Here is a 23,615-nt window from a genome sequence, read left to right on the forward strand (position 1 = left end):
CTGGAACTTAATAGCCATTTGGACCTTAAGCAAGTTACTGAACCCTTCTGAGCTTCCACAAATTTTCTCTTCTCTGTGCTATAATCCCAGAATGTCAAACCCAGAAGCCCAGTTTCTCCCTCCTCAATTTATTCTATACCCACCCTACAAGATAAAAACAGGCCAGCTTTTAACACAGTAATGACACATATATCATTCTCATCTCCAACAAATTCAAATTCAAGTACTTAGCACATAAAATTTTAAAATATTCAAATCATAAAGGCAGAAAAAAGTAAATGAAAGTATAATCACAAATTATTAAGGTTTATATCTCCACCTTATTCTTAATTTCTTACCATTTTATTGGAATAAATAAAACAGATTCCAAACAGGAAAAAAAAATACTTTGTGGATTAAAGGGGCATTAATGCTGTATCTGAGAGAGAGAGACTTAAGCTAATATGTCCCAAAATATGATGCCTGGGAGTGGCAAGTGAGGCTGAAAACTCTAAGAAATAAAGTAAAGTGTCCAAGTGAAATTAGGAAATATAATCCAATTATACGATATCTATATGTGGACGAGTTCATTTCAGGTTTTTCCCCTTTTAATTTTGTTAGTATTGGAAAGCACTGCTGTGGGTTCTTAGTGTGTAATTTTTTAAATTTAGATTATATACCTGACAGCAGAAATGTGCAGTTTAGTGTTTTGTACCAGCAAAATGTGCTCATTAGCATCATTAGTATATAAGAAACATTGTGAGCTTTCTAGAAATCCCCCTCATGGCTCCTTTCTGTCTCTACTTCCTTGCCTGAAGAAAATTCTCTCATAACTTCTAACATTATAGATTAGCTTTGCTTGTGTTTAAGCTTTTTATAAATGGAATCATGCAACATGTATCCTTTCATGTTTGACTTTTAATTGTTATTCCATCGTAGGGCTTATCCATTTTGTTGTGCATAGTTCATTTTAATAATATTGTGTAGTATCCCAGTGCATGACTGTATTACAGTTTTTATCTCCCAGTTTGGGGGAATCTGGTTCTTAGGGGAGATTTGTATCTTTTCTTCCCCAACCCTTTTCTGTGGCAGCCAAACTGTGCTTTGTATTCATGGTGGGTGTTGAGTAGGAGACCATTTTTTTGCACCTCCCCAAACAGATCTGTGCTTTGTTTTGGTACAAGATGGGAGCCTGAGATGCCTTCCTGCCCACCTCCCAGGGACAGACAGCTTTTGCTTCTTCCCTTCTCCCAGAAGTACCTGGGGTCAGGAAGGAGGATTTTCTGTCTCTTTCTGGAGGTAGATATGGTTTGATTTTTCTCTTCCTCCATTGTCCCTGGCAGTGAGGGTGTTTGTTTTCTCTTTCCTAGTAGTTGGAGGATTCCTTTCATATGAGAGAAGGATTCATGGATGTTTATGGTGTTTTGTGCTTGTCAGCTGTCTACAGCCAATTTCTTCCTGCATATCTGAACAACTGAGGGGTACGATGCCTGATTTGCCCCCAGTCTTTCTCCTAAGCACCCAGTTGAGGCCTGTGGAGAAGATCTAGTTATTCCAAACTGATGCTGTAGTTCACGTTGGCCTTTGGGAATTAATTACCACTTTATCTGATTTTTCTTACCTGCTTTTGTGACAGTCACCTCTTTCTCCCATGCCTCGTCAAAGGTGAAACTCTTAGTGTGTCCTCTCTCTTCAGAGAGGGGCCTGTTATGCTTTGGAATTTTCTTGACTGCTTTCCAACCTGACAATTTAATGTTATCTTCCTCCAGAGAGAATATATACTTTTGCTTTTAGAAAGTAGTAGGGTGGGGAAGATCAGCTGAATCCAGTCATTGAATTTATTTGAAGCTGAGCCTAAGTCTTTGTAAGGGGTGGTCTAATTCTGTTTCATTCTTAGTCTTAAGATGTAGACCCAGGTAGTTCTCACTGAAAGGACACCAAAATTAGGTCACATTTTTGTTTGGCAGCATCTGAACTCCAATTTTTTTCCCTCAGGCCCTATGAGATTACTGTAACTCTTCATAACTTTTCAGTATTTTAGCTCCTACTTTTATAGGCAGGTCTTATTGGGGGAAAAGTAGCATTCCCTGCCGTGCCCTTCATCCCGCCACTACCACCAAAGAAAAAGTGTCTGGCTAGCCCCTTTGGACTTCTCTTGGGGCTTTTTTTTAGTTTGAGATTTTACATATTCTTACCTAGCATTTTTAGTTGTCCTCGGTAGAAGAATTGGAGACGTGTGTATACACACACGGTATGTATGGAAGTATATAAATGTGTGTGTGTGTGTGTGTGTGTGTGTGTGTGTGTGTATGTGCACACTTGTCTGCCATTGCTGGAAGCCAAGATTTTGTAAGTAGCAGTCTTTTAAATATATAGAATCACTCCTAGGATTCAAAGCACACTTTGTATCTGCTCTCGAACTCAGACTTCCTCTTGACATTTTTATGTAGAGTTTTAATCCAGTTGAGATGGACAGCTCCCCAGATCGTATGATGTAATGCCTTTGTCGTCCGCCCTCTACTAACTGATGCCTCAAGAGGAGTCTGTGTTCATAGTAAGGGTGAGCAGGCAGATGGCCTCAGATCTCTGTCATCTTGTACAGCATCTTTAGCATGAGGCCCGTGTGCACATCCTGAGTCTCCTTCCCAACCCCTGTCCTCTCCCCTAACTTACCATGACTTTAGACAGGACAGGTATAGGCAGATGAAAGAGGATAATTGTGAGCAATGCCATTTATTTTATACTTCATTCTACCCTGTTTGATTGAATAAGCAATGGCCTCTGCTTATTTCACGTTTACTTAGTTTGTTAGGAAACTTAAAATATAATTGCTGTCTCATAAGACAGCAGAGACGGGGGCTGACTAAGAAAGTGTAGGAACTGGAGCTAGTACCGTAGGTAAGAGGACATAACTTGGAGGAGATGATTTAGTACAGAAAAGATCGCCTACAAACAAAATTTCAGAGGATGAAGCCAGTATCTTGGTCGGAGACAGCAGGTAAAACTGGATGGAAAAATCTAAATGTAGAGTCAAAACAAACATCATGGAGCCCAACATTAGCGTAGGCAAAATATGTCATTTTACTCTCTTAGGGTTTTAAACAGGCACAAGTAAATGAGAACATTATCAAGTTAGGCAGAAGAAAGCAGAAATAAACATTTCCGGATGTGGTACAATTAGATTCACATAAAATCACAAGCAGAGAACTTCTCGTACTTTCATTTCTAGACCAGGGACTGCCGACATGTGTCTTGATTTTAATCCCCATTTTTATAGTAGAACGTTGATGACTGGCAGATACAACCAGCTTCTCAGAATGAGAGCAGGACCCTACTTTAAAACTTAAAATTGCTCTATCCCCTAGATGGTCCTAACTGTTCTAACACAAAGAATTACAAAGCACTTCTAAACGAGGGAGAGTCATAGCAAAGTGGAAACATCACATGCACAGGAATGGATCACACAAAACGTGCTGATTACTTTTCCCTTATGAAAAGAAAAACTCAACTGTTCTTCAATGATTGTTAGAGTTTGAAAAAGAAAGTGAGTTAGCTCAGATTCCTTATATAAATATCTTGCTATATTTAGTTCATTTCAAAAAAATCCTTTCTTTTAAAACTGTTTTGCTAAGGACATAGGCATAACTCTGTAAATCTTGCTTCTTTCCTACAGTCTTTAGACCCCAATTTCCTCATGTAGGTAAGGTGAGAATATTGAGTTGATCAGCTAATCTCCATGGAGATTGCCTATAGTCCTGTACTCAAGAGGTAATGTATCAGTTAGCTATTGCAACAAAAATACTTTGTTACAAACCACTCCCAAACTCAGTGAAATACAACGTGAAACATTTATTGTGCTCACAAGTATAACACCAGGGTTTTACAACAGGTCTGGCTTGGCTGAGTGTTTCTGCTTCTTGCATAGATCTGTGATTTGTCTGTGGCAGCTCTACTTCTTATGTCTCTCATCCTTCTTGGACAGCAGGGTAGCCATGGAATGTTCTTCACATGTTGATGGCTGAGGCACAAGGGTATGAGGCACAAGCCAGAGCTTGGAACTGAAATACTCTGACTTCTTCCCACATATCTCTGAGAAAAACAAGTCATAGGGCCAGTCCAAAGCAGTAGGCAGTGGTATACAGTCAGCCCATGATGGGGTCATGGCAAACATAGAGAGATACAGGAAGGAATATGAAAAAGAACCAATAATCAAACTTCAGGTTACTTGTGCGTTTGAATATGAATGCCTACAGGAACTTTTCTGACAATACACAACATTTTACTTCATTCTCAATATTTTCTTTAACATGACATTTACCTGTTGATTACTGTCATTTACTTCCATCACTGGTCATAAAAGGTAGTAAGAATTTTCTGACTGTGAATTAAGTTAAAGTTGGGATTTTAGCAATAGTTAGTCAATTAGATCCATGGACTAATGCACGGATGTAAATCTGTGTACTAAGTGCCACCATGACTGTCTTCTTCCTGTCTCAGTTTCTGCTCAGTGATCATGACATGCTTCCCCTCTGAGGTCAGCTACAGGTTTTAGTTCTGCACTCCTGGCAATCCTAACCCATCAGACAGATGTGAGAGTTGAAAACTGTTAGTTGTTTTTACACTAAATGAACCAGATTCTATTCACTCTCAGATCATCAAAACACCTGACTACCATCAGGAATATGTATCCTTATGCAAGATAGTGTTTCATCTGGGATTACATAATGTGAAATATTTTACTTTTCTTAATTCTTGTAAGTATGGTAAATAGTGTTCATGGAAAAATATCACAAAGTAAGGCATTGAACTATTGTGTGCCCTAGGAATTCATTTTAACTACATTGTATTTAAATTGGTAAATAAATATACTTGCACCCGGTATGATTATAAAATAATTTTACCAATTCAAGTTGGCATTTTATTTTATGCTTAAAAAATGTCTTAAATGATTTGGTTAGCCATTTCCCTATAAGGAATTGAATAGTAGTCCCATTTCATTTGTTGGTGAGTATATTACCTGTCACTTGGGTACTTTTCTTTAGACCCTTTCCAAGTTTCAGAAATATGTAAGTTTACTTCATGTGAACTGCCATTAGTTGACAGACTTCTAGGGCTGTGAGCGTCAATTCACTGAACAAACATTTTGTATCTTCTGTACAAAGATGAACAAGGCAAGTTCCTTTGCCTTGGGGAACTCACAATTTGTATGTACACAAATAATCACTATCTAATACTTGCAAATATGTAAATAAAGGCAAACAGATGAGGGATTTGGTGCATTTGAGAAAGTCTTCAAAGAAGGAGGATTTTTAAGTTGTGCCTTAGAAGACCGTAAATGCGATAGATCTCATTATTCACAGCAAGAGCGGAAAGGACAGCTCAGGCAAAAGCATTTAGAAACTAACATGAATAAAGGGATGATGGTATAAAACATGTTTAGGAATTGTAGTGCAAGCAGGGATAGGAGTGAGTAAACTATTTTATTCGTTCATACAAGACATGATGAGGGGTTTTGCTAAAACATTGACATTAGAGATGGAGAGAAGGGCCTTTTGAAGAAATAGTTTAAAGATAGCTTGATAAGACTTGGTGATCAAATATAGTGGAACAGGAAGGGGAAGGTGATGAAAGAGTCAGAGACAGCTTGCTGTTTTTATCTCAGGTTACTGTCCAGAGTATAATGATAGTCATTGAAATGGGGAATGCAGGAGAAAGTCAAGAATGTTCAGAGGTGGTTGAAAGGGTCCAATCAGGAAGTCATCAATAAATAAATAAAACTAGAGATTATATCAGTCCTACAACTTCCTATGAAAGTGAGAGCCTATTCCCAAGCATTTTGACCTGAGGCTTCAAGAAGATATTTGAAAATATTTCTAGAAAAAAAGGGAGAGGAATTAGTCTGAAGAAGTAAACATCAGCCATGGTGATGTTTACCATATGTCATAGAAGTGTACCTTTTTTATACCAGAACAAATGCTATCTTACTTTATAGGATATGAAGAATGAAACACTCAAATTACTCAAATGTTTTCTTTTTCTTTCTGCCCCCCCACTCCCTCTCTTCTTTCCTTTTTTCTCCACTGAGATATAATGGTTTGATGAGTTTGCTGAGGAAAAGATCAGTCAGAATGTGCTGCTATATGTTGGGTGAAGCACATGAACTTTACAGAGGGTATTTTGAAGTCCACGTATTCTCCAGTATACCAAGAAATGTCTTCTTTAGCATGGCTAGTAAGTAGTATCTTCCAGAAGTGAGTAAAATGGAAAAGAAGCCAAATCCATGTGCTTTTGATTCTCTGCTGAACATATTAGCCCTCTATTAAGTGGTATGCAGTCTCCAAACTTTTTGAGGCCCTTAGGCAGTTAGCAGTTAACTGTGAAATGATTTAACTCTTAAGTATGGAGATGGAAACAAATAGAAATAAAGACTTGGCTTTGTCATTGTACACTTTCTAACCTAGAAGCTTTCTTCTGGCTTTATCTCCAACTCCAAAGGTTGAAAATAGAACTTTTCTGCTTCCCATTGCTTTGTGGTTTCTCTGGATTCCTTACTTGTAACTTGGTAACTTTTAGATATAATTTGCCTATTTCTTGCAACAGTTGAATCAAATATGTTTTTTTTAGAATGAAAACTGAAAGCCTAATATTTGATAAAGCATTTGCTGGTACTATACAACAACATAATGATTATTTGGTTTTTCTTTCCTATTCGAGTATAGGCTTACATTTTCTGGTTTAGCATTATTTTTACAGAAAGCATTATTTGTAAATTATTTAAACTGTTTCAGCTGAAATGTTTGTGCGCTTCTAGCTTCTTGTACTGAACAACATTTCACAAGGCAGATTTTGGTATAGCTGTTTGGTTGAAACGCATTATTGTTACTTTAGGTGCCGACTATTCTGATGCCGAGTTTCCAATTGCCTTGATTAAAGTAGAAACATACTATGGCTTGGATGACTTACATTTCAAATTGGTTTGAGCAAGATGATTGGTATGAAGGACTACGAAGAGTAAGATATATTTATGTTGTGTTTATGATTTTCCGTGGGTTTCTTTTTCTGCTTTACTACTCATGCAGCTGTATTTCTTTGTCATTTATGTTGCAGACAGTTTTGCATTGCGATATTTTGAGGGTAAATAAGATACTTGATAGATTCCAAAGCAGAGGTAAGAAGATAATATAAGTATAGTCATAATCATACATTGGAGAAAATATATTTTTTTCTGTCCTTGTTTCACATTAATTCTTAATGTTTTTAGGTTGTCTTCAGGCTTTAAATATAAAGTAGAATTCTTTTTAATGAGATTAATGTATGAAAACAGTAATACTTTTAATAGTCATTTTACATAAAGAAAAACATTTAATGAAGTAGGAGATGTGTATGATAGTAGTATCTATTATATTAATATTGTAAAAGAAAATGCAAAAAGTTTCTGAAGAACAGTGCCATGTTCTATCTGATGAATTTTTAGGCGATTAATTATGTTTCAAAAGATTTGCATTGTTACCATGGCAACTTTTGTATAGTATTTTGAAAATAGCTATTCTGATCTATTATTACAGTCGTAGAAAACTGCTATTTAAAATTGCATCTAATCAAAATGGATTTAGTGTAAAATAATACGATGTCTTTTTGATTATTTTTCCCTTTTTAATGGAAGATTTCTTAATCATTTAAATGAAGGTGCTTTGGGGATTTATTTTTCTTACACAGCCTGGATTTTTCTTTTTATTAATGAGTGGAACAAAAAAAGCGAGAGTATCTTCCTGCGGTTTTACCAGCTTTCCTCCCTGTCATTGTTGGAGGGCATAAGATTCCAAAGATAGGAAGCGTGGCTTTTCCCTCCCACCTTACTTCCTCAGGGTCCCTCCTCCACGCGTCCATGAAAGACATTTTCTCAGTATATTATTTTCTTTTAGCTATCTTTTTAACTGTAATTCCTCAGCAGTTTAAAACCTCCTGCCTTTTGGGCTTTTCTTCAGATTTTTTTTCAGCTCTGAAACAAGCCGGTAAACATCTTTGCCAGTTAATCGCTGGAGAATGCCCTCATGTTGTAGGTGCTAAGGCATTCTTCAGAAAACAGGGTGAGAATCAGTGGGTGGCTCGTCATTCTGAATTTCGGTCTTATCCCTACATGATGGAAGTACCTCGGCTTATGAGTTTAAGAAGTCCCACTGGACGCACACACACCCTTTGTTTGTATTGTGTGTGTGCATTTTAAATGTAATAATAAGCACATTTTTGATGTTGAACTAGAGGGTGTTTTTTTCAAGTGTAATCCATATATTTGTCAATGGGAGGGCATAGGGATGGTAGTCTTAACTTGCTAGAATGCTTTTTACTAAAATTGGCTGTTCCTTTGTTTAGTGACATTAGGGTAGTTCATAGAGATGATGAGGATTCAAAATCTTTTTCTCCATCATAAGCCCCGTCTGCCCTTTATTACTACCATTGGCCTTTATAAATGAGCTCCTGGCTCTGAGACCTATTATAAGAGTAGCTGTTCTTATATATAGAAACAGTTCAACCCTGAAATTACCATATTGTCGTCTTCATGAGTTTGAGCTGCTTCTGGCTCAAGTTTTGGTCAGTTCTTATATAGACTTAGATGAGAATGAAAGATCCTATTCTAAATAATGAAAATTGGCACATGAATATGGACTTTAATTTCCTCTTAAAGGCCAGCTTATTATTCAGATGATGTGCATGTGCTTATATATCCTATATAATCAGCATTCAGCATAGCAAATTTTTCAATAGAATTTTTTTCTCCTTATTTATTTAGAAGCAACATTACAGCATTGTAGTGTGAGGTTAAAATGTACATGGAAACAACAGATTTTATAATAGTACAGAGGACCATATGGGATGAATGAAAGTATGGCTGTGAGGTTATTACGTTTCACATGAAGCAGAACAGTAACACAAAGTATAACAGATGTTGGCGAGGATGCAGAAAAAGGGGAACCCCCTAACACTGCTGGTGGGAATAGAGTATTTCTTTAGATGTTCACAGGAAAAGCTAAGTTGGATTTTTTAGTTAAAATTGTAATTTAGAAGTATAATGATTGAAAAATTACATGCAAGTGTGAGTTTGATCTTTAGCACAAAATTATGATAGAATTAATTTTGATATAATTAATATTTATGGCATATGTATATATTTCTACAGATACACATACACGTATATATGAACTTGATTTTAACTTCGTTTTATAATTTTGTTTTTGGTAGTGTTGTAACTCTAGCCATGTTTTAAAGTTCATTATGATTATTTCATATCAACATACTCTTGCTTATTCAAAAGTGAACTTTAGGGGCTCCTGGGTGGCGCAGTCATTAGGCGTTTGCCTTGGCTCAGGGCGTGATCCCGGTGTTCCGGGATCGAGTCCCACATCGGGCTCCTCTGCTGGGAGCCTGCTTCTTCCTCTCCCACTCTCCCTGCTTGTGTTCCCTCTCTCGCTGGCTGGCTATCTCTGTCAAATAAATAAATAAAAAATCTTTAAAAAAAAAAGTGAACTTTAATATTATACAAATCTAATATAAATTTACTCTTATCACTTTTTTTTACATTTATATACTTAATGTATAGAGCATCTGTACTGTACTTGTAATGTATGTGTTGTATTTCATATGAGATTGAAACAAAAAATTGAATTTAGGTTAAATAAACACTGTCTTTGCAAGTAGGCTGTTGCCAGGCTACTGGCACTGTCACTTACATGTGGAGTGACACAATGCTCAGACTTTCTTCCCGAAGCCTTTATGAATCTCCAGTATTCAGTGTACCACAGGGTTTAGTACTTCATCTTTAAAGTGCGCATGTTGTTTCTGGGCCAGAAAGATAATATTTTCCAAAGCAACAAATCTTTAGAATGGACATGGAAATTCTTAAGTCATTCACATAAAAATGAAACCTATTCTAAAGTAAGGGTAGAAAAGAATACTGTAATATTTATCTGAAATCTATAATTAACTGTTACATTCAGTTAACATATATTTATTTACCTAAATATGTGACTTTTTTTTTTTAGGATTTATGTTTTAAAAAAGGTATATATTTTGGAATGGACTTGCAGTTGAACATTTTCCATTTTCAGTAATGCAGAATCATTAATTATGTAACCATTCGTGCTGACTACAAAGATAACAAAAGCTTCTGGACATTTCTTTTTATCTCCTTAGCAATTACAGATATCACTTAATAAAAGTTATATCATATTACATGTATTTTTAATAATATTTTTGAAAAATAATGTAGAAGTTTCAAATACTACCCATTTGTTTTGTATTTATTTTTATTTTTTTAGTTTTTTTTTTTTAAGATTTTATTTATTTATTCGACAGAGATAGAGACAGCCAGCGAGAGAGGGAACACAAGCAGGGGGAGTGGGAGAGGAAGAAGCAGGCTCATAGCAGAAGAGCCTGATGTGGGGCTCGATCCCAGATCGCCGGGATCACGCCCTGAGCTGAAGGCAGACGCTTAACCACTGTGCCACCCAGGCGCCCCTATTTTTTTAGTTTTTTAAAAGATTTTATTTTATTTTTTTTTTCCAGAGAGAGAGAGAGAGAGCAAGCATGAATGGGGGAGAGGCAGAGGGAGAAGCAGACTCTCTGCTGAGCAGGGATCCCGATGCAGGGCTCCATCCCAGGACCCCGAGATCATGACCTGAGCCAAGGGTAGATGCTTAACTGACTGAGCCACCCAGGAGCCCCAATAGTGCCCCATTAAATACATAATTAAGATTTATAAATGCAATAGTATTCATATATTTAATGATGTATAATTTTTTCAAATTTTATTCAAAATCATAGAGTTTTACAATAAGTTGCCATTTTGTTTTATCCTGCTTATTATTTTAATTGCTGAATTGGACAAGTTATTCAACTCTGAATTTAGAAAGGAATTAGTTGTTAGATTGTAAGACTTGTGAAAGCTGCTTAGAAACCAGGTCATATCAAATCATATGACAATATTGAAATTTTTATATTCTCTAAATTTGGAAGTTAAAAAATAGTAAATTAAGAAACGTAGCAAATCAAGATATACTGATAATTAAAGTAAAAAGAATTGACAAAATGGATTTTGAAGTAACTTATTTATTTTTAATAAATAGTTAGCAGAGGGACTTTGAGTTTCTAGTCTGGCAGGTAAGGAGCTTAGAAGTCTTCACTTTGGCCTAAAATGGTAAAAAGCTGAGCAAACTGAAAAATCAGCTTTCTTCTTAAATCTCTAAGGGAAGTGAGGTCATGAGGCGAATTGCCTCTTCCACAGTTGGAGAGACGGACAGGCAGTTGCAGAAATTCACAACCTACTGGAGCAGAGACCTCCAGCTGAAACCTCCGTGAGAACCAGAGCCACAGTAGGAAAACCTGAACTATAACTGATGAATTGCTGGAGGCTCAGTCCCAAGTCTGAGAGTTAAAAACTCCAGGGAGGGCCCCAGGCTTGTGTGATTAACCTCCAGGATCTCTACCAGGTCCTCAAAGTGAAATCAGGGCAAATCCCTCATGCTTCTGGCAGGCGCAGAAGAAAAGGAACCACTTTGAAATATATCATGGCATTTTTTCTTAGCAAGGCTGTTTGCAGGAGAAATTGTCTTACCAGAACCTAACCTGCTGGTTATTTCAGAGCCTAACCTATGTGGGCAAGGGAAATAACTAACTTCAGCCCATTGTACCCATCATGTCCCACCTAAGGGATAAAAAAAAAAAAAAAAAAAACAAGAATCACTGGTGAAATTCACATTCCACAGGCGTAGGCTCACCAAAAGACAGAGACCTAATCATAGGACTATGGTATACTTCCTCTCCTGCCACAACTTACCATCCTATTACTGAAGGTCAGTTTACTACAGTTCCTTTTACCCAGTATATCATGTTCTCCTCTCAAGGAGAAGATTACAGGGCATATTAAAAGGCAAAAAAAGCACAGTTTAAAGAGAATAACAAGAGTCAAATATGGCAGGAATGTTGGAATTATCAGACCAAGAATTTGAAGGAACTATGATTAATATACTAAGGACTTTAATAAAAAAAAAAAGTAGACAACATACAAGAACAGATGGATAAGTTAACCAAAGAGATGGAAATTCTAAGAAGAATCAAAAAGAAATGCTAGAGACCAGAAACACTAGCAAATGAAGAATATCGATAGTGAGCTCATTAGTAGACTCGATATGGCTGAGGAAAGAATTTCCTAGCTTGAGGATATGACAGTGCGGACTTCCAAATCTGAAAAGAAAAGAGAAAAAAGAATGGGGAAATAAAAAACAGACTCTCCAGGAGCTGTGGGACAACTAAAAAGGTGTACCATACACATACGGGAAATACCAGAACAAGAAGAAAAGAGTAAAAGCAACAGTTGAAGCAATAATTACTTAGAATTTCCCCAAATTAATGTCAGACAGCAAACCACAGATCCAGGAAGCCCAGGAAATACACAACATGATACATGCAAAAACAAAAACAACAAAACTGTACCTAGGCAAATCATATTCAAACTGCAAAATAAAAAAAAAAAAAAATTAAAAAAAGAGAGAGGGAAAATCTTGAAAAAAACCAGAGAAGCAAGGATAAGAATTCATTCAACTACTCACAAACCATGAAAAAAAGAGAATGACTGAAATATTTAGAGTGTTCAGAGAAATTAAATACCAGCCAAGAAATCCATACTCTGTGAAATTATCTTTCATGAGTGAAGGAGAGATAAAGACTTTCTCAGACAAAAAAAATTTGGGAATTTGTTGTCAGTAGACGTGCCTTGCATCAAATGTTAGGAGAAGTTCTTCAGAGAAGGTAAGTGATATAGGTCAGAAGCTCAGATCTGCATCAACAAAGGAAGAGTATTGGAGAATGAATAAGTAAACGTAAAATAAAATTTATTTTGTTTATTTTTAGATTTTATTTATGTATTTGACAGAATCAGTGAGAGAGGGAACACAAGCAGGGGGTTGTGAGAGGGAGAAGCAGGCTTCCCGCCGATCAGGGAGCCCGATGCAGGGCTCTATCCCAGGACCCTGGGGTCATGACCTGAGCCGAAGGCAGACGCTTAATGGCTGAGCCACCCAGGTGCCCCCAAAAACTTTCATTTTTCTTATTCTTAATTGATCTTATTAACAAATAACAGTTTGTTCAAAATACAAATGCAACAACGTATTTGATTATGTATGCTTTTATACACATACACATGCATACTCACATATGTACATATATATATGCTGTGTTGCTTATGTATAAGCGAAATGAATGACAGCAATGATACAAGGGTTGGGAAGAGGAATTAGGGATATTTTGTTATTATAAGGTGGCCACAGTACCTGAGAAGTGATATGGTGTTATCTGGAAGTACACTTGGATTAGTCGTAAATGTACAATACAGAGTCTGAGACAATCACACACACAAAAATTTTAAATGAGACATAATTGATAGGCTAAGAAAGAAGAAAAAATTGAATCATATAAAGTGCTCAGTTGAAACCAGAAAAGAAAGAAAAAGTGTGGAAGACAAAAACAGGAACAAATTGAGATAATAAAAATAGGGTAGATACTACTCCAAGCATATCAATAATTACCTCGAACATCAGTGATCTAATGCACTAATAAAAAGACAGAGACCCAACTATACATTGTCGACGAGTAACTCAAATTAAATGTAAAAACGTATATAGATTAAGAGTAAAGGGATGAAGAAAGATATACCATGCTAACACTAATTAAAAGAAGTGGGTATAGCTATGTTAATTTCAGACAGAGCAGAATTCAGAACAGGGGTAAAGAGGAACATTACATAGTGATAAGAGGGTCAGTACTCCAAAAAGACATAACAGTACTTAATGTGTCTGTGCCTAATAGCAGAGTATTGTCATCCCTGAGGCAAAAATTGATAAAAACGCAAGGAGAAGTAGATGAGAACACTATTATAGTTGGAGACTTTACTACTCTGTCAGATGGAACAGATCTACCAGACAGAATCAGTAAGAACGAAGTTGAACTGTATAGCATCTTCAAGCAACTGTATCTAATTTGCACCTACGGAATACTTCCCCCAGCCACAGCAGGTTGCACATTCTTCTCAAGCTCACATTCCCCTAGACAGACCATATTTTGGGCCATAAAACACATCTCAACCACTTGAAAGTAAAGAAATAATACAAGGTCTGCGCTCAGACATCAGCAGAATTCAACTAGAAATCAACAACAGAAGTATAACTTGAAAATCCCCAAATACTTAGAGACTAAACAACAGTCTTCTAAATAACGCATGGATCAAAGAAAAATTCCTAAGAGAAATTGAAAAGCATTTTGAACTAAATGAAATTGAAAATACAGCAACACAATTTATAGGATGCAGCAAAAACAGTGCCTAGAAGAAATTTATAGCATTTAATGCATATATTACAAAAGAAGGACGATCTAAAATTAATCATCTAAGCTTCTTCCTTGGGAAACTAGAAAAAGAAGAGCAAATTAAATACAAAGTAAGGAGAAAAACAGAAATAATAAAAATTTAGGTCAGAAATCAATGAAATCAAAAATAGAAAATCAACAAAACTAAAAGCTGCTTCTTTGAAAAGATCAGTAAAATCTATAAGCATTTAGCTAGACTAATTAAGAAGAAAAGAGAAAAGGAACATATTACTAATACCAAAAATGAAAGAGGGGATATCGCAATATAACCTATGGACATTAGAAGGATGATACAGGAATACTACATCAATTCCATACCCCAAAATTTGGTAACCTAGATGAAATGGACTAATTCTTTACAGACACAATTTGCCAAACCTCACAGAAGAAATATACAATGTGAATAGGCTTACATCTTAAAGAAATTGAATCAATAATTACATTTTATGATACTGTGATTTGTAAGAAATATATGTTTGGTCATTTAGATGACCCAATTTCTCAAGTGTTGAGAGCCATAAACGTGTCTTTTGTTAAGCTAATGAGGTGACTTTTAGAAAGCACCTAAGGACGGGGGCTCATCCCTGGCTGGAGCCAACATAGGATTAGAGAGTTGGAACTTTTAGTCCTACCCCTTGACCTTCAGGGAGGGGAGAGGGGCTGGAGGGTGAAAGATTGCCAATGGCCAGTGATAGAATCAATCATGCCTATATAATGAAGCCTCCACGAAACACAAAAGGAAGGGGTTCAGAGGGCTCTCCAGTTGAGGAACATGTGGCCCACTCTGAGAGGACAGAATCTCATTGACCCTTCCCTTATCCCTTGCCTTACGCATCTATCTGGCCGTTCCTGAGTTATATCCTCTTTTAATAAATGTTTCTCTGAGTTCTTGAGCCATTCTAGCAAATTAAAAGACTTGAACAGACCCTTCACTGAAGAAGATAGATGGCCTGTAAGTATGAAAAGATGTCTGACACAGGGAATTGCAAATTAAAACAGCAGTGAGTTACTCCTGTATCTCTATTAGAATGGCCTATCCAAAACACTGACAACAGCAAAGGCTGGTGAGGATGGGAAACAGCGGGAACTCTCATTGATTTCTGGTGGGAATGCAAATGGTACAGACACTTTGGAAGACAGTTTGATCATTTCTTATAAAATAAACATATTCCTACCAGGATCCAGCAATCACTTCCTTTTGCACTCCTTGTTATTTACCTAAATGAATTGAAAACTTATGTTTACACCAAAATCTGTGCATGAATGTTTATAGCAGCTTTCTTCATAACTGTTAAAACTTGGAAACAACCAAGATGTCCCTCAATAGGTGAATGGATACATGAACAGTGGTACATCCAGAAAAGGGAATATTTTTCATTGCTAAAAAGAGATGAGCTACCAGGCCATGAAAATACATGGAGGAAACTTAAATGCATATTACTAAGTTAAAAAAGCCAATTTGAAAAGGTTGCACACTGTATAATTACAATATGACATTCTGGAAAAGGCAAAACTATGGAGAGTATAACAATATCCGTGGTTGCCATGGGCTATTGAGAACAGGAGAGATCAATAGGCAGAACAGAGAGGATTTTTAGGGCAGTGTTATCTATTCTATACAATCTAAGATGGTGGATACATGTCCTACATTTGTCAAAACCCATGGAATGAATAACAGCAAGAGTGAACCCTGATGCAAGCTATGGACTCTGAGTGATGATGGTGTGTCAGTGTTGTTTCATCCTTGTAACAAATGTACCAGCCTGATGGGAGGTATCGATAGTGGGGGAGGTTGTGTGTACCCGGGGACAGGGAGTGAATGGGAACTCTGTAATTTTTACTCAGTTTTGCTGTGAAGCTAGCACTGCTCTAAAAACAGTTTATTAAGTTTAGAAAAGATTTAAGAAACAGCAGAAAGTGAAAATTTTTTAAATGATTCCATTTTACCTGTTTAAATCTTTCTCCTGTGTTTCTTTCCCAGATATAAACTCAAAATTTGCTTAAACATAAATCAGAAACCATTTTTACTTACACACAAACATTATTAATAGTAATCATAGACCCCAAAGGTAAACTTCAAAAGCCTATTTGATTCACAGTGTGGTTAAAATAATAGTATATTTTCAATGAAAAGTAGTGTTGTAACATTACTAGTGTAGAAAAATACGTATATTTTTAAAACTTTGACAGGAATGCTAGTGCTTGAGGAAATATGGGTGCCAGGGGAGGAGGAAAAAAGATTTTTTTTATAGTTAAGCACTCAAGGACTGAATGAAGCATGGTTATCATGGAATTTTTCACTTCAAATAAGTTTTTTACTTAAAAAAAAACACTAGTTCCACTTAGATAAGGGGATTTAATGGGATGAAGATAGATTTGGGGAAGAAAGAGGAAAGTAGAAGAGATCTTTTCTAGAAGGTGGAAATAGAAAGGATATGAAGAAGAAAGTAACTTCAAAAATAAATGGGAGATAGCGTAACTGACTAGAAATTGCTGAGCATTAAAATAAAGGAGAAATACAGGGTTATGGTCAGTACATGATTCCACTGATACTGAAGAGGAAGCAGGTGATACAGAGACACTGCTTTATTTTTCAACGACAGTGTCAACTATCCTTGGTTCAGAGTAGCTTGTTTTAAACCGCTAGGTGGCAGGGTAGAGAGAGAAGAGGCAGGTTGAGGCGGACAGTTCCAGGAGATACACTGAACAGGTACCTATTAGACTTGAGTCATAGGTCAGATGTATATATATTTATGTGTTAATGTTGCATATGTGTGATATGCACATATTGTGTTAAGGCAATAACATTTTGCTACTAAAATAATATGAAACTTTTGAACAGCATAAACAAAATAGTGATTAAAAATTGACTTTTGGATATGTTAGTCATTGTGAACCAAATTTATTATATCTGCTAGGTATTTACTTAATTTTTCAAAAATATTTTAAGGTTATAATTGCTATTTATATATTTTCCTTATTTTAATCAGATATGAAATTGACAGTGAAAAATTGATATTTGCATGGTATAACTGCGGTATAAGTGAACATTGTTAAGAGTCCTCATTTTTAGACCGATATTTTTTACTGTATTAGAAAAGATAATCGAATAATGGTCTGGATTCTGCCTTGAAAAAGTTTGTTTTGGTCAATTAATCTATTCTTGAATGCCATTCATGAGGTGACTATGTAGGGTAATACTCAGAATAGTTTTTTTGTTTTTGTTTTTGCTTTAGTGTTTTCCCTGTATCTGTGTTTTCAATATGATCATAGACTTATGAACGGCCTCACTCTTGGTTTCTTTTTCTCCAGCATCCTAGAAGAATTGAGTTTAAAGTTTACACATAGATTCACAGAATCCCTTGAACGGAGAGGAATGGTAGGGTTTCTTTGAGATAGAAGGAACAGACTCATGCGTCTGAGTCCAGCTCATGCTCTGTGCGGCTTGGAGCTGGATCTCCATCCCTGCTTGCTGACTCCCAGCCGGACAGATTCTGTGTCTCCAGGGCTGTTTGCTCCACCATCCTCCACTCAGTCACATCAGCATTTTGTAACCAGTGGTTTCCAGCTTCCTTCTGTCCCATCTTCACAGTGAACAGTCTTGTTAGTGCAGCTTACATACCTACCCTGTGTACCGCAGATAGTTTGTGCGAAGATACGGAGTCACTCTAAAGACAGTGATGTTCCTGGCAGAGGCCACAGTCCTCCCAATGTTGGCTCACAGTGTTTTGCACTTGAATTTGCTGCCTTGAATGAATTGCCAGTATTTAAAAATTGGTAGATTTTACACAAAAATCTAGATACTTCCATTTCTCTGGGAAGTTTCATGAATCTGGCAACAGGGGAGGGAGGGCCTTCTCCAGTGGCACTAGAGCCCTTTAGATAGAATATGCACCTTCCGTTTCACCGTAGTCCCCACCACTCCTCTAGGATTCCCAGTCCTCGGCCAGGGCCAGGTGTTATTTGTCATTGATCATTTTCTAATCTCTTGCTTTTCAAATTTGAACTACCTGCCTTGATGTCTCTAGACATTTGGGGGTTTCAACTCTTGTTCTCTGAAAGTATACATTGAGATTAATAGTCCTCGTAGAAATTTTTTTCAGGGCATAAAGATAAGGATTGATGAAGATAGCTATAAAATCATTAAGCTTACTGAATAATGAAAATGACTGCTATTTCTCCAAATTTGGTTTTCAAGGCAAACATGTCCCAGGTCAGGCAAGTGGGACTGCTGGCCGCCGGATGTCAGCCGTGGAACAAAGATGTGTGTGCTGCCAGTGGAGACAGGTTTGCGTACTGTGCCACCCTAGCCATCTATATTTACCAGGTAAAGTACTACGGATGCCTTTTGATTTCTAATTTTATCAGGTAAAGTTAATATTTAATACGTATCTTAAAATCCCTGTTATAGGAAAGGCTTAATACTGTAATTTAATTGATATTGATATTTTGTTGCTGTTTATACTTTATTGGTTTTACAATTCAAGCTTTTAGAAAATGCTTATATCATAGTTTCAAATTATTAGAAAAATCTTAGTTGATTTCATAAACCTTTATGTGTTGTTCATCAGAAAGAATTTCTTCAAGACTTAAAAGCTTCCAATTTATGCGTGGTGAGCAATTAGAATCTAATGCTTTTAAAATTTATTTCCACATAAATAATTGGAATTCATTTATTCATTTGTTTCAGACCTTGCTCAGTAGCATTTCATATGAGAAAATCTTCAGTTGAAGAATGTGGGTCATCCATTAGAGACCATTATATTAAAAACAATGCCGATATAAAATATTTTGAGATATTCTTGAGACACAAACCTTTATAAATCCTTTTTTTTCATGTCTGAACTCCATTCAGACATCTCTCATCAGTTCCCAATCTATAGAGCCAATGGCCTTCGGAATTGCCCCAGATAGGGGTGCCATAAACATCTTAAATCCAGGCCAATCTTTCTCCTCAAACCTGGAGTCAGTATTTCACTGTGAGCAGCTAACCACAGATGTGAGGGTTGGCTCTCTTTGGCTGACCTCTTCTCACCTCCTATGCCGCAGGTAACCAGGAGAGATCCTAGCATTTTGTACCTTTATATCCTTCTCACCTAAACTATCCTAATAGTCTCTTACTATCCTCTTCACTTCTATTTTGACTCTCTCTATTTATACATCAGTGTAATCAATCATCTGTAATGCAGATATGCAATTTTCAATCTTCCGCTGCTCGTTCCTTCATATTAACATCCAAACTTCATAGTGTGACGTTGTTTGCAATGTTTCTTTCTCCATCTCCTCTCACCTTGTGCCCTGGGCAGACCAAGCTAATTGTATTTTCCAAAACATCAGACTCTCTTATATCTTGCCTTTGCTTACACTGATTTTTCCATTTGCCTGTGTTGCCTGTTTAGAGAATGTTTTCTCATCTTTCAAATCTCACCTCAAGTGTATAAACTCTTTTCCATATTCTGCTTTTTCCTCTTTCCTATTGGCAAAGGACCTCATAAAATGGGCTGCCTCTCTGCCTGCTTCCCTTAACCAGAGTCCGTCTTCCTCACCTTTGAATTTCTCAAGTTATTCTGTACTCTCTGGAATTTAAGAGACTCATTAAATATTTTTTGAATGATATATTTTTTGTTGTTTTGAAATACCAACTAATTTCAGTTATGAGTGAAAAAAAATTATTGCATTATACTGGAATAAAAATCCTTTTAATTGCTAATAGTGTAGTTTATTGAAAATGAAAGAAATAATAGCATTAATCTATACACCAATTAATTTCCCACCATATCAAGTTAGATTTAATGCAGTCCATTACTCAAGATGTAGAAACAGCCAGCAGTCAAACTGCGTTTCAGTCTAACTGACGTTTTTTCACTCCCCATTGCCCCGCAGGGAAGACAGCAGCAAGCCTGCTAATTGCCTTCTTTTTCCTCCCATCTGCCTCCTTTACACTTTGCCTGTCCCCATAAGCTTCTCACTCCCAAAGGTCTCCTACAAAATTTCTCCCTTAGTCTTAAGTCCCTAACTGCTCGTCTTATTTCCTTTTAGAGAAGAAGAATGTATCAATCAAGGTAAACTATTCCTCCAAGGAGTTAGGACAGTCAGAGAGTGGATGAAGGCAGAGCTTAATTTTTTTCATGTTCGCATGTGTCTTAAGTTTTATGTGACGTTTTATGACTTGAATAGGAAGATTGAGCTAAAATTATTAGTATAAAAAACTTATGAAGAAAATGTATATGTCATTGAAGACTGAAGCAAACTAAAAATCACCCTGATTTAGAAATTAAAACAAACAAACTCAGATGACAGTTCATTATAGAGTTCACTGTAAAAACTTGTTTCAAAGAATGCAAATAGAAAATATATTTATATCAAATGGTGACATTAACATTAAACTTATATTAATCAGTACCCTTTTATATGTCATTGTCTAAATTGAAGTGCTTCAAAAATTATGCTACATAAATATAAAATATTATAATTATTTTCAAAGGAAATATTTATTAAATCATACCTAGGGTCAATGTACAGAGTCTGACAGTCTGTCACAGTCTGTATAATGATGCTGAAGTATTATCAGATCTGCCTGAACTATTAAATGATACTTGTAAATGCCATAAGAATTTTTTCCTTGACCATTGAATTGTGATGCAATAATATATTAACTACTCTAAAAATAATTTATGGTCCAACTCAATGTAATGGTATAGACTCATAATAGTGAATTGTAAATATAATAGGAATGTATTAATAAATTAATCCCCGTAAGTGTTCTGTATTGTGCTTACGATACTACTTAGATACTTTGTATAGTAAAGCCAGTGAAGATCATTGATATGCAACATAGCTTCTTCATGTATTTGTTGTACTTATAGCCTCTTACTGAATTTCTAAATTATATAGCAGTTTTTCTATTAGATACATTAGACACATTCACAGTATTTACCAAAGATAACTTAAATCACTGAATAACTTAAAACTTACAAACCTATTCCTAAATGTACAGAAAATGTACTTATATATTTAAACAGGCCAACTTAAGATTATTATAACATCCGTACTAATCGGATGAAAACTCCACTGGTACTGGTTCTCTTTAATAATATTTTCATCGGAAGTTGTTCAGGAATAGCTGAAGTTCAAGTAGTAAGAGATATAAAAATTATAGAAGGGAAAACCTTAGGAAATAATTAGGTCATTAGTCAAAATTTTATATACAAAGATGTTTGCTACAGTATTATTTGTGATAGCAAAAGTTAAAAGTTGCTTAAATGCTAAACAATAGCGTAATGGCTCATTTTTTAAATAATATTAACTGAATCTCTTCTATTGGCCAAGGATCACGAGGCACTAGGAATGAAACTGAACAAATCAGGCAAATTCTTCTCACTGAATTTATATTTTTAGTAAGGACTGGGCAGGGAGACGGCACTAAATAAATAAATAAATAAATATTTCAGGAAAAAATGTGTTCTACAAAGGATATACAAGCAGATAATATGTTAGCGTCATTGACACCAAAAACAAAGGCAACAAAAACAAAAATAAACAAGTGGGACTACATCAAACTAAAATCCTTTTGCACAGCAAAAGAAACCATCAACAAAATGCAAGGACAGCCCACTGAATGGGAGAAAATATTTGCATATCATATATCTGATAAGGGGTTATATCCGAAATATATGAAGAACTCATACTACGCAATAGCAAATTAAACAATCGATCTGATTAAAAAATAGGCAGAGGATCTGAGTAGACATTTTTCCAAAGAAGACCTGCAGATGGCCAACAGACACATGAAAAGAAATCTCAGCGTCACTCATCACCAGGGAAATGCAAATCAAAACCACACTGAAATATTACCTCACACCTGTTAGGATGGCTGTTTTCAGAAAGACAAGGAATAACAAATGTTGGGGAGGATGTGGAGAAAATGGAACCCTCGTGCACTGTTGATGGGAAAGTAAATTGGTGTAACCGCTATGGAAAACTCTGTGGAGGTTTCTCAAAAAATTAGAAACAGAATTACCACATGATCTAGCAATTCTGTGTCTGAGTGTTTATGTGAAGGAAATGAAAACACTAATTTGAAAAGATACATGCAATCCCATTTTCACTGCAGCATAGCCGAGACATGGAAGCAACCCCAGCGTCCACTGACAGATGAACGGATAACGAAAATGTGGTAGATGTACGCATACAATGGAATACTGTTTAGCCATAAAAAGAAGGAAACCTTGCTACTTGCTACAACACGGATGGGCCTCAAGGGCATTATGCTAAGTGAAATATGTCGGAGAAAGACAAATACTGTATGATCTCACGTATATGTGGAATCTAAAACAAAAACAAAACAAAATAAAACTGAACTCACAGAAACAGAATAAATTGGTGGGTGCCGGAGGTGGGGGTAGGATGGGGGTGAAATGGGTGAAGGGAGTCAGAAGGTACAAACTTCCAGTTATAAACTAAGTAAGTCATGAGGATGCAGTGTAGAGCATGTTGACCGTGGTTGATAACACTGTACTGTATATTTGAAAGTTGCTCAGAGAGTAGATCTTAAAATTTACCACAAGAAAAAAATTATAACTGCGTGTGGTGATTATTAAGTAGGCTTATGTGATCATTTAACTATACAGGCAAATATCAAATCATTATGTTGTATACCTGAAACTAATATATGTCAATCATATCTCAATTTAAAAAAAAATGATAGAGTATGGGACAGGTTTTGGGGTAGAGGTGGGTGTATAAATTTATTTCTGTATTGGGCTCAGAAAATAACTTTGTAAAGAGGCATTTTTGAACTGAGACCTGGATGGGAAAGAATGAATAACCATGAGCAAATTGGTGGGGAGAGCATTCAAGGCCAAGGGAACAGCAAACAAAGCTTTAAAGCAGAAATAATTTTGCTGTAATAGAGAAACAAGGAGGTCAGAGCAGACAAGCAAGAATGCTTTACCAAATGAGCCTTGCAAACGGCAGAGGTTCACAATGTAGGGCATTGAAGGCCATTTACAGTTAGGATTTTACTGCAAGTATGTGGTTGAAGAAAGAATGGTGTAATAAATAGCTAATACAATAATGATTTGAAACACTTCGATAATACTGTGAAATGTTCATTATTAAAAGGAAAAGCCAGGTACAACAAAATGGCATATACTGTACAATCTCAAACATGTTGAAAATGCTAGAAAGAAAAATTCGCTTATTAATGGCACATTTACAAAGGA

At 36.1% G+C, this 23,615-nt stretch overlaps 1 protein-coding gene across 1 annotated transcript in view; it reads left to right on the forward strand.

The window, feature by feature from the left end:
- WDR17 (WD repeat domain 17) overlaps positions 1-23,615 on the forward strand; it is a 108,843-nt gene that overhangs the window by 20,761 nt on the left and 64,467 nt on the right. Inside the window, exon 2 of the mRNA XM_045813442.2 lies at positions 18,590-18,718. Coding sequence (XP_045669398.2) covers positions 18,596-18,718 — 123 coding nt within the window. The 5' untranslated portion in view covers positions 18,590-18,595. The remainder of the gene's footprint in view (positions 1-18,589; positions 18,719-23,615) is intronic.

Source organism: Ursus americanus, chromosome 27 (genome assembly GCF_024610735.1).
Source record: "Ursus americanus isolate L20-20 chromosome 27, mUrsAme1.1.p, whole genome shotgun sequence".
Taxonomy (NCBI): domain Eukaryota; kingdom Metazoa; phylum Chordata; class Mammalia; order Carnivora; family Ursidae; genus Ursus; species Ursus americanus.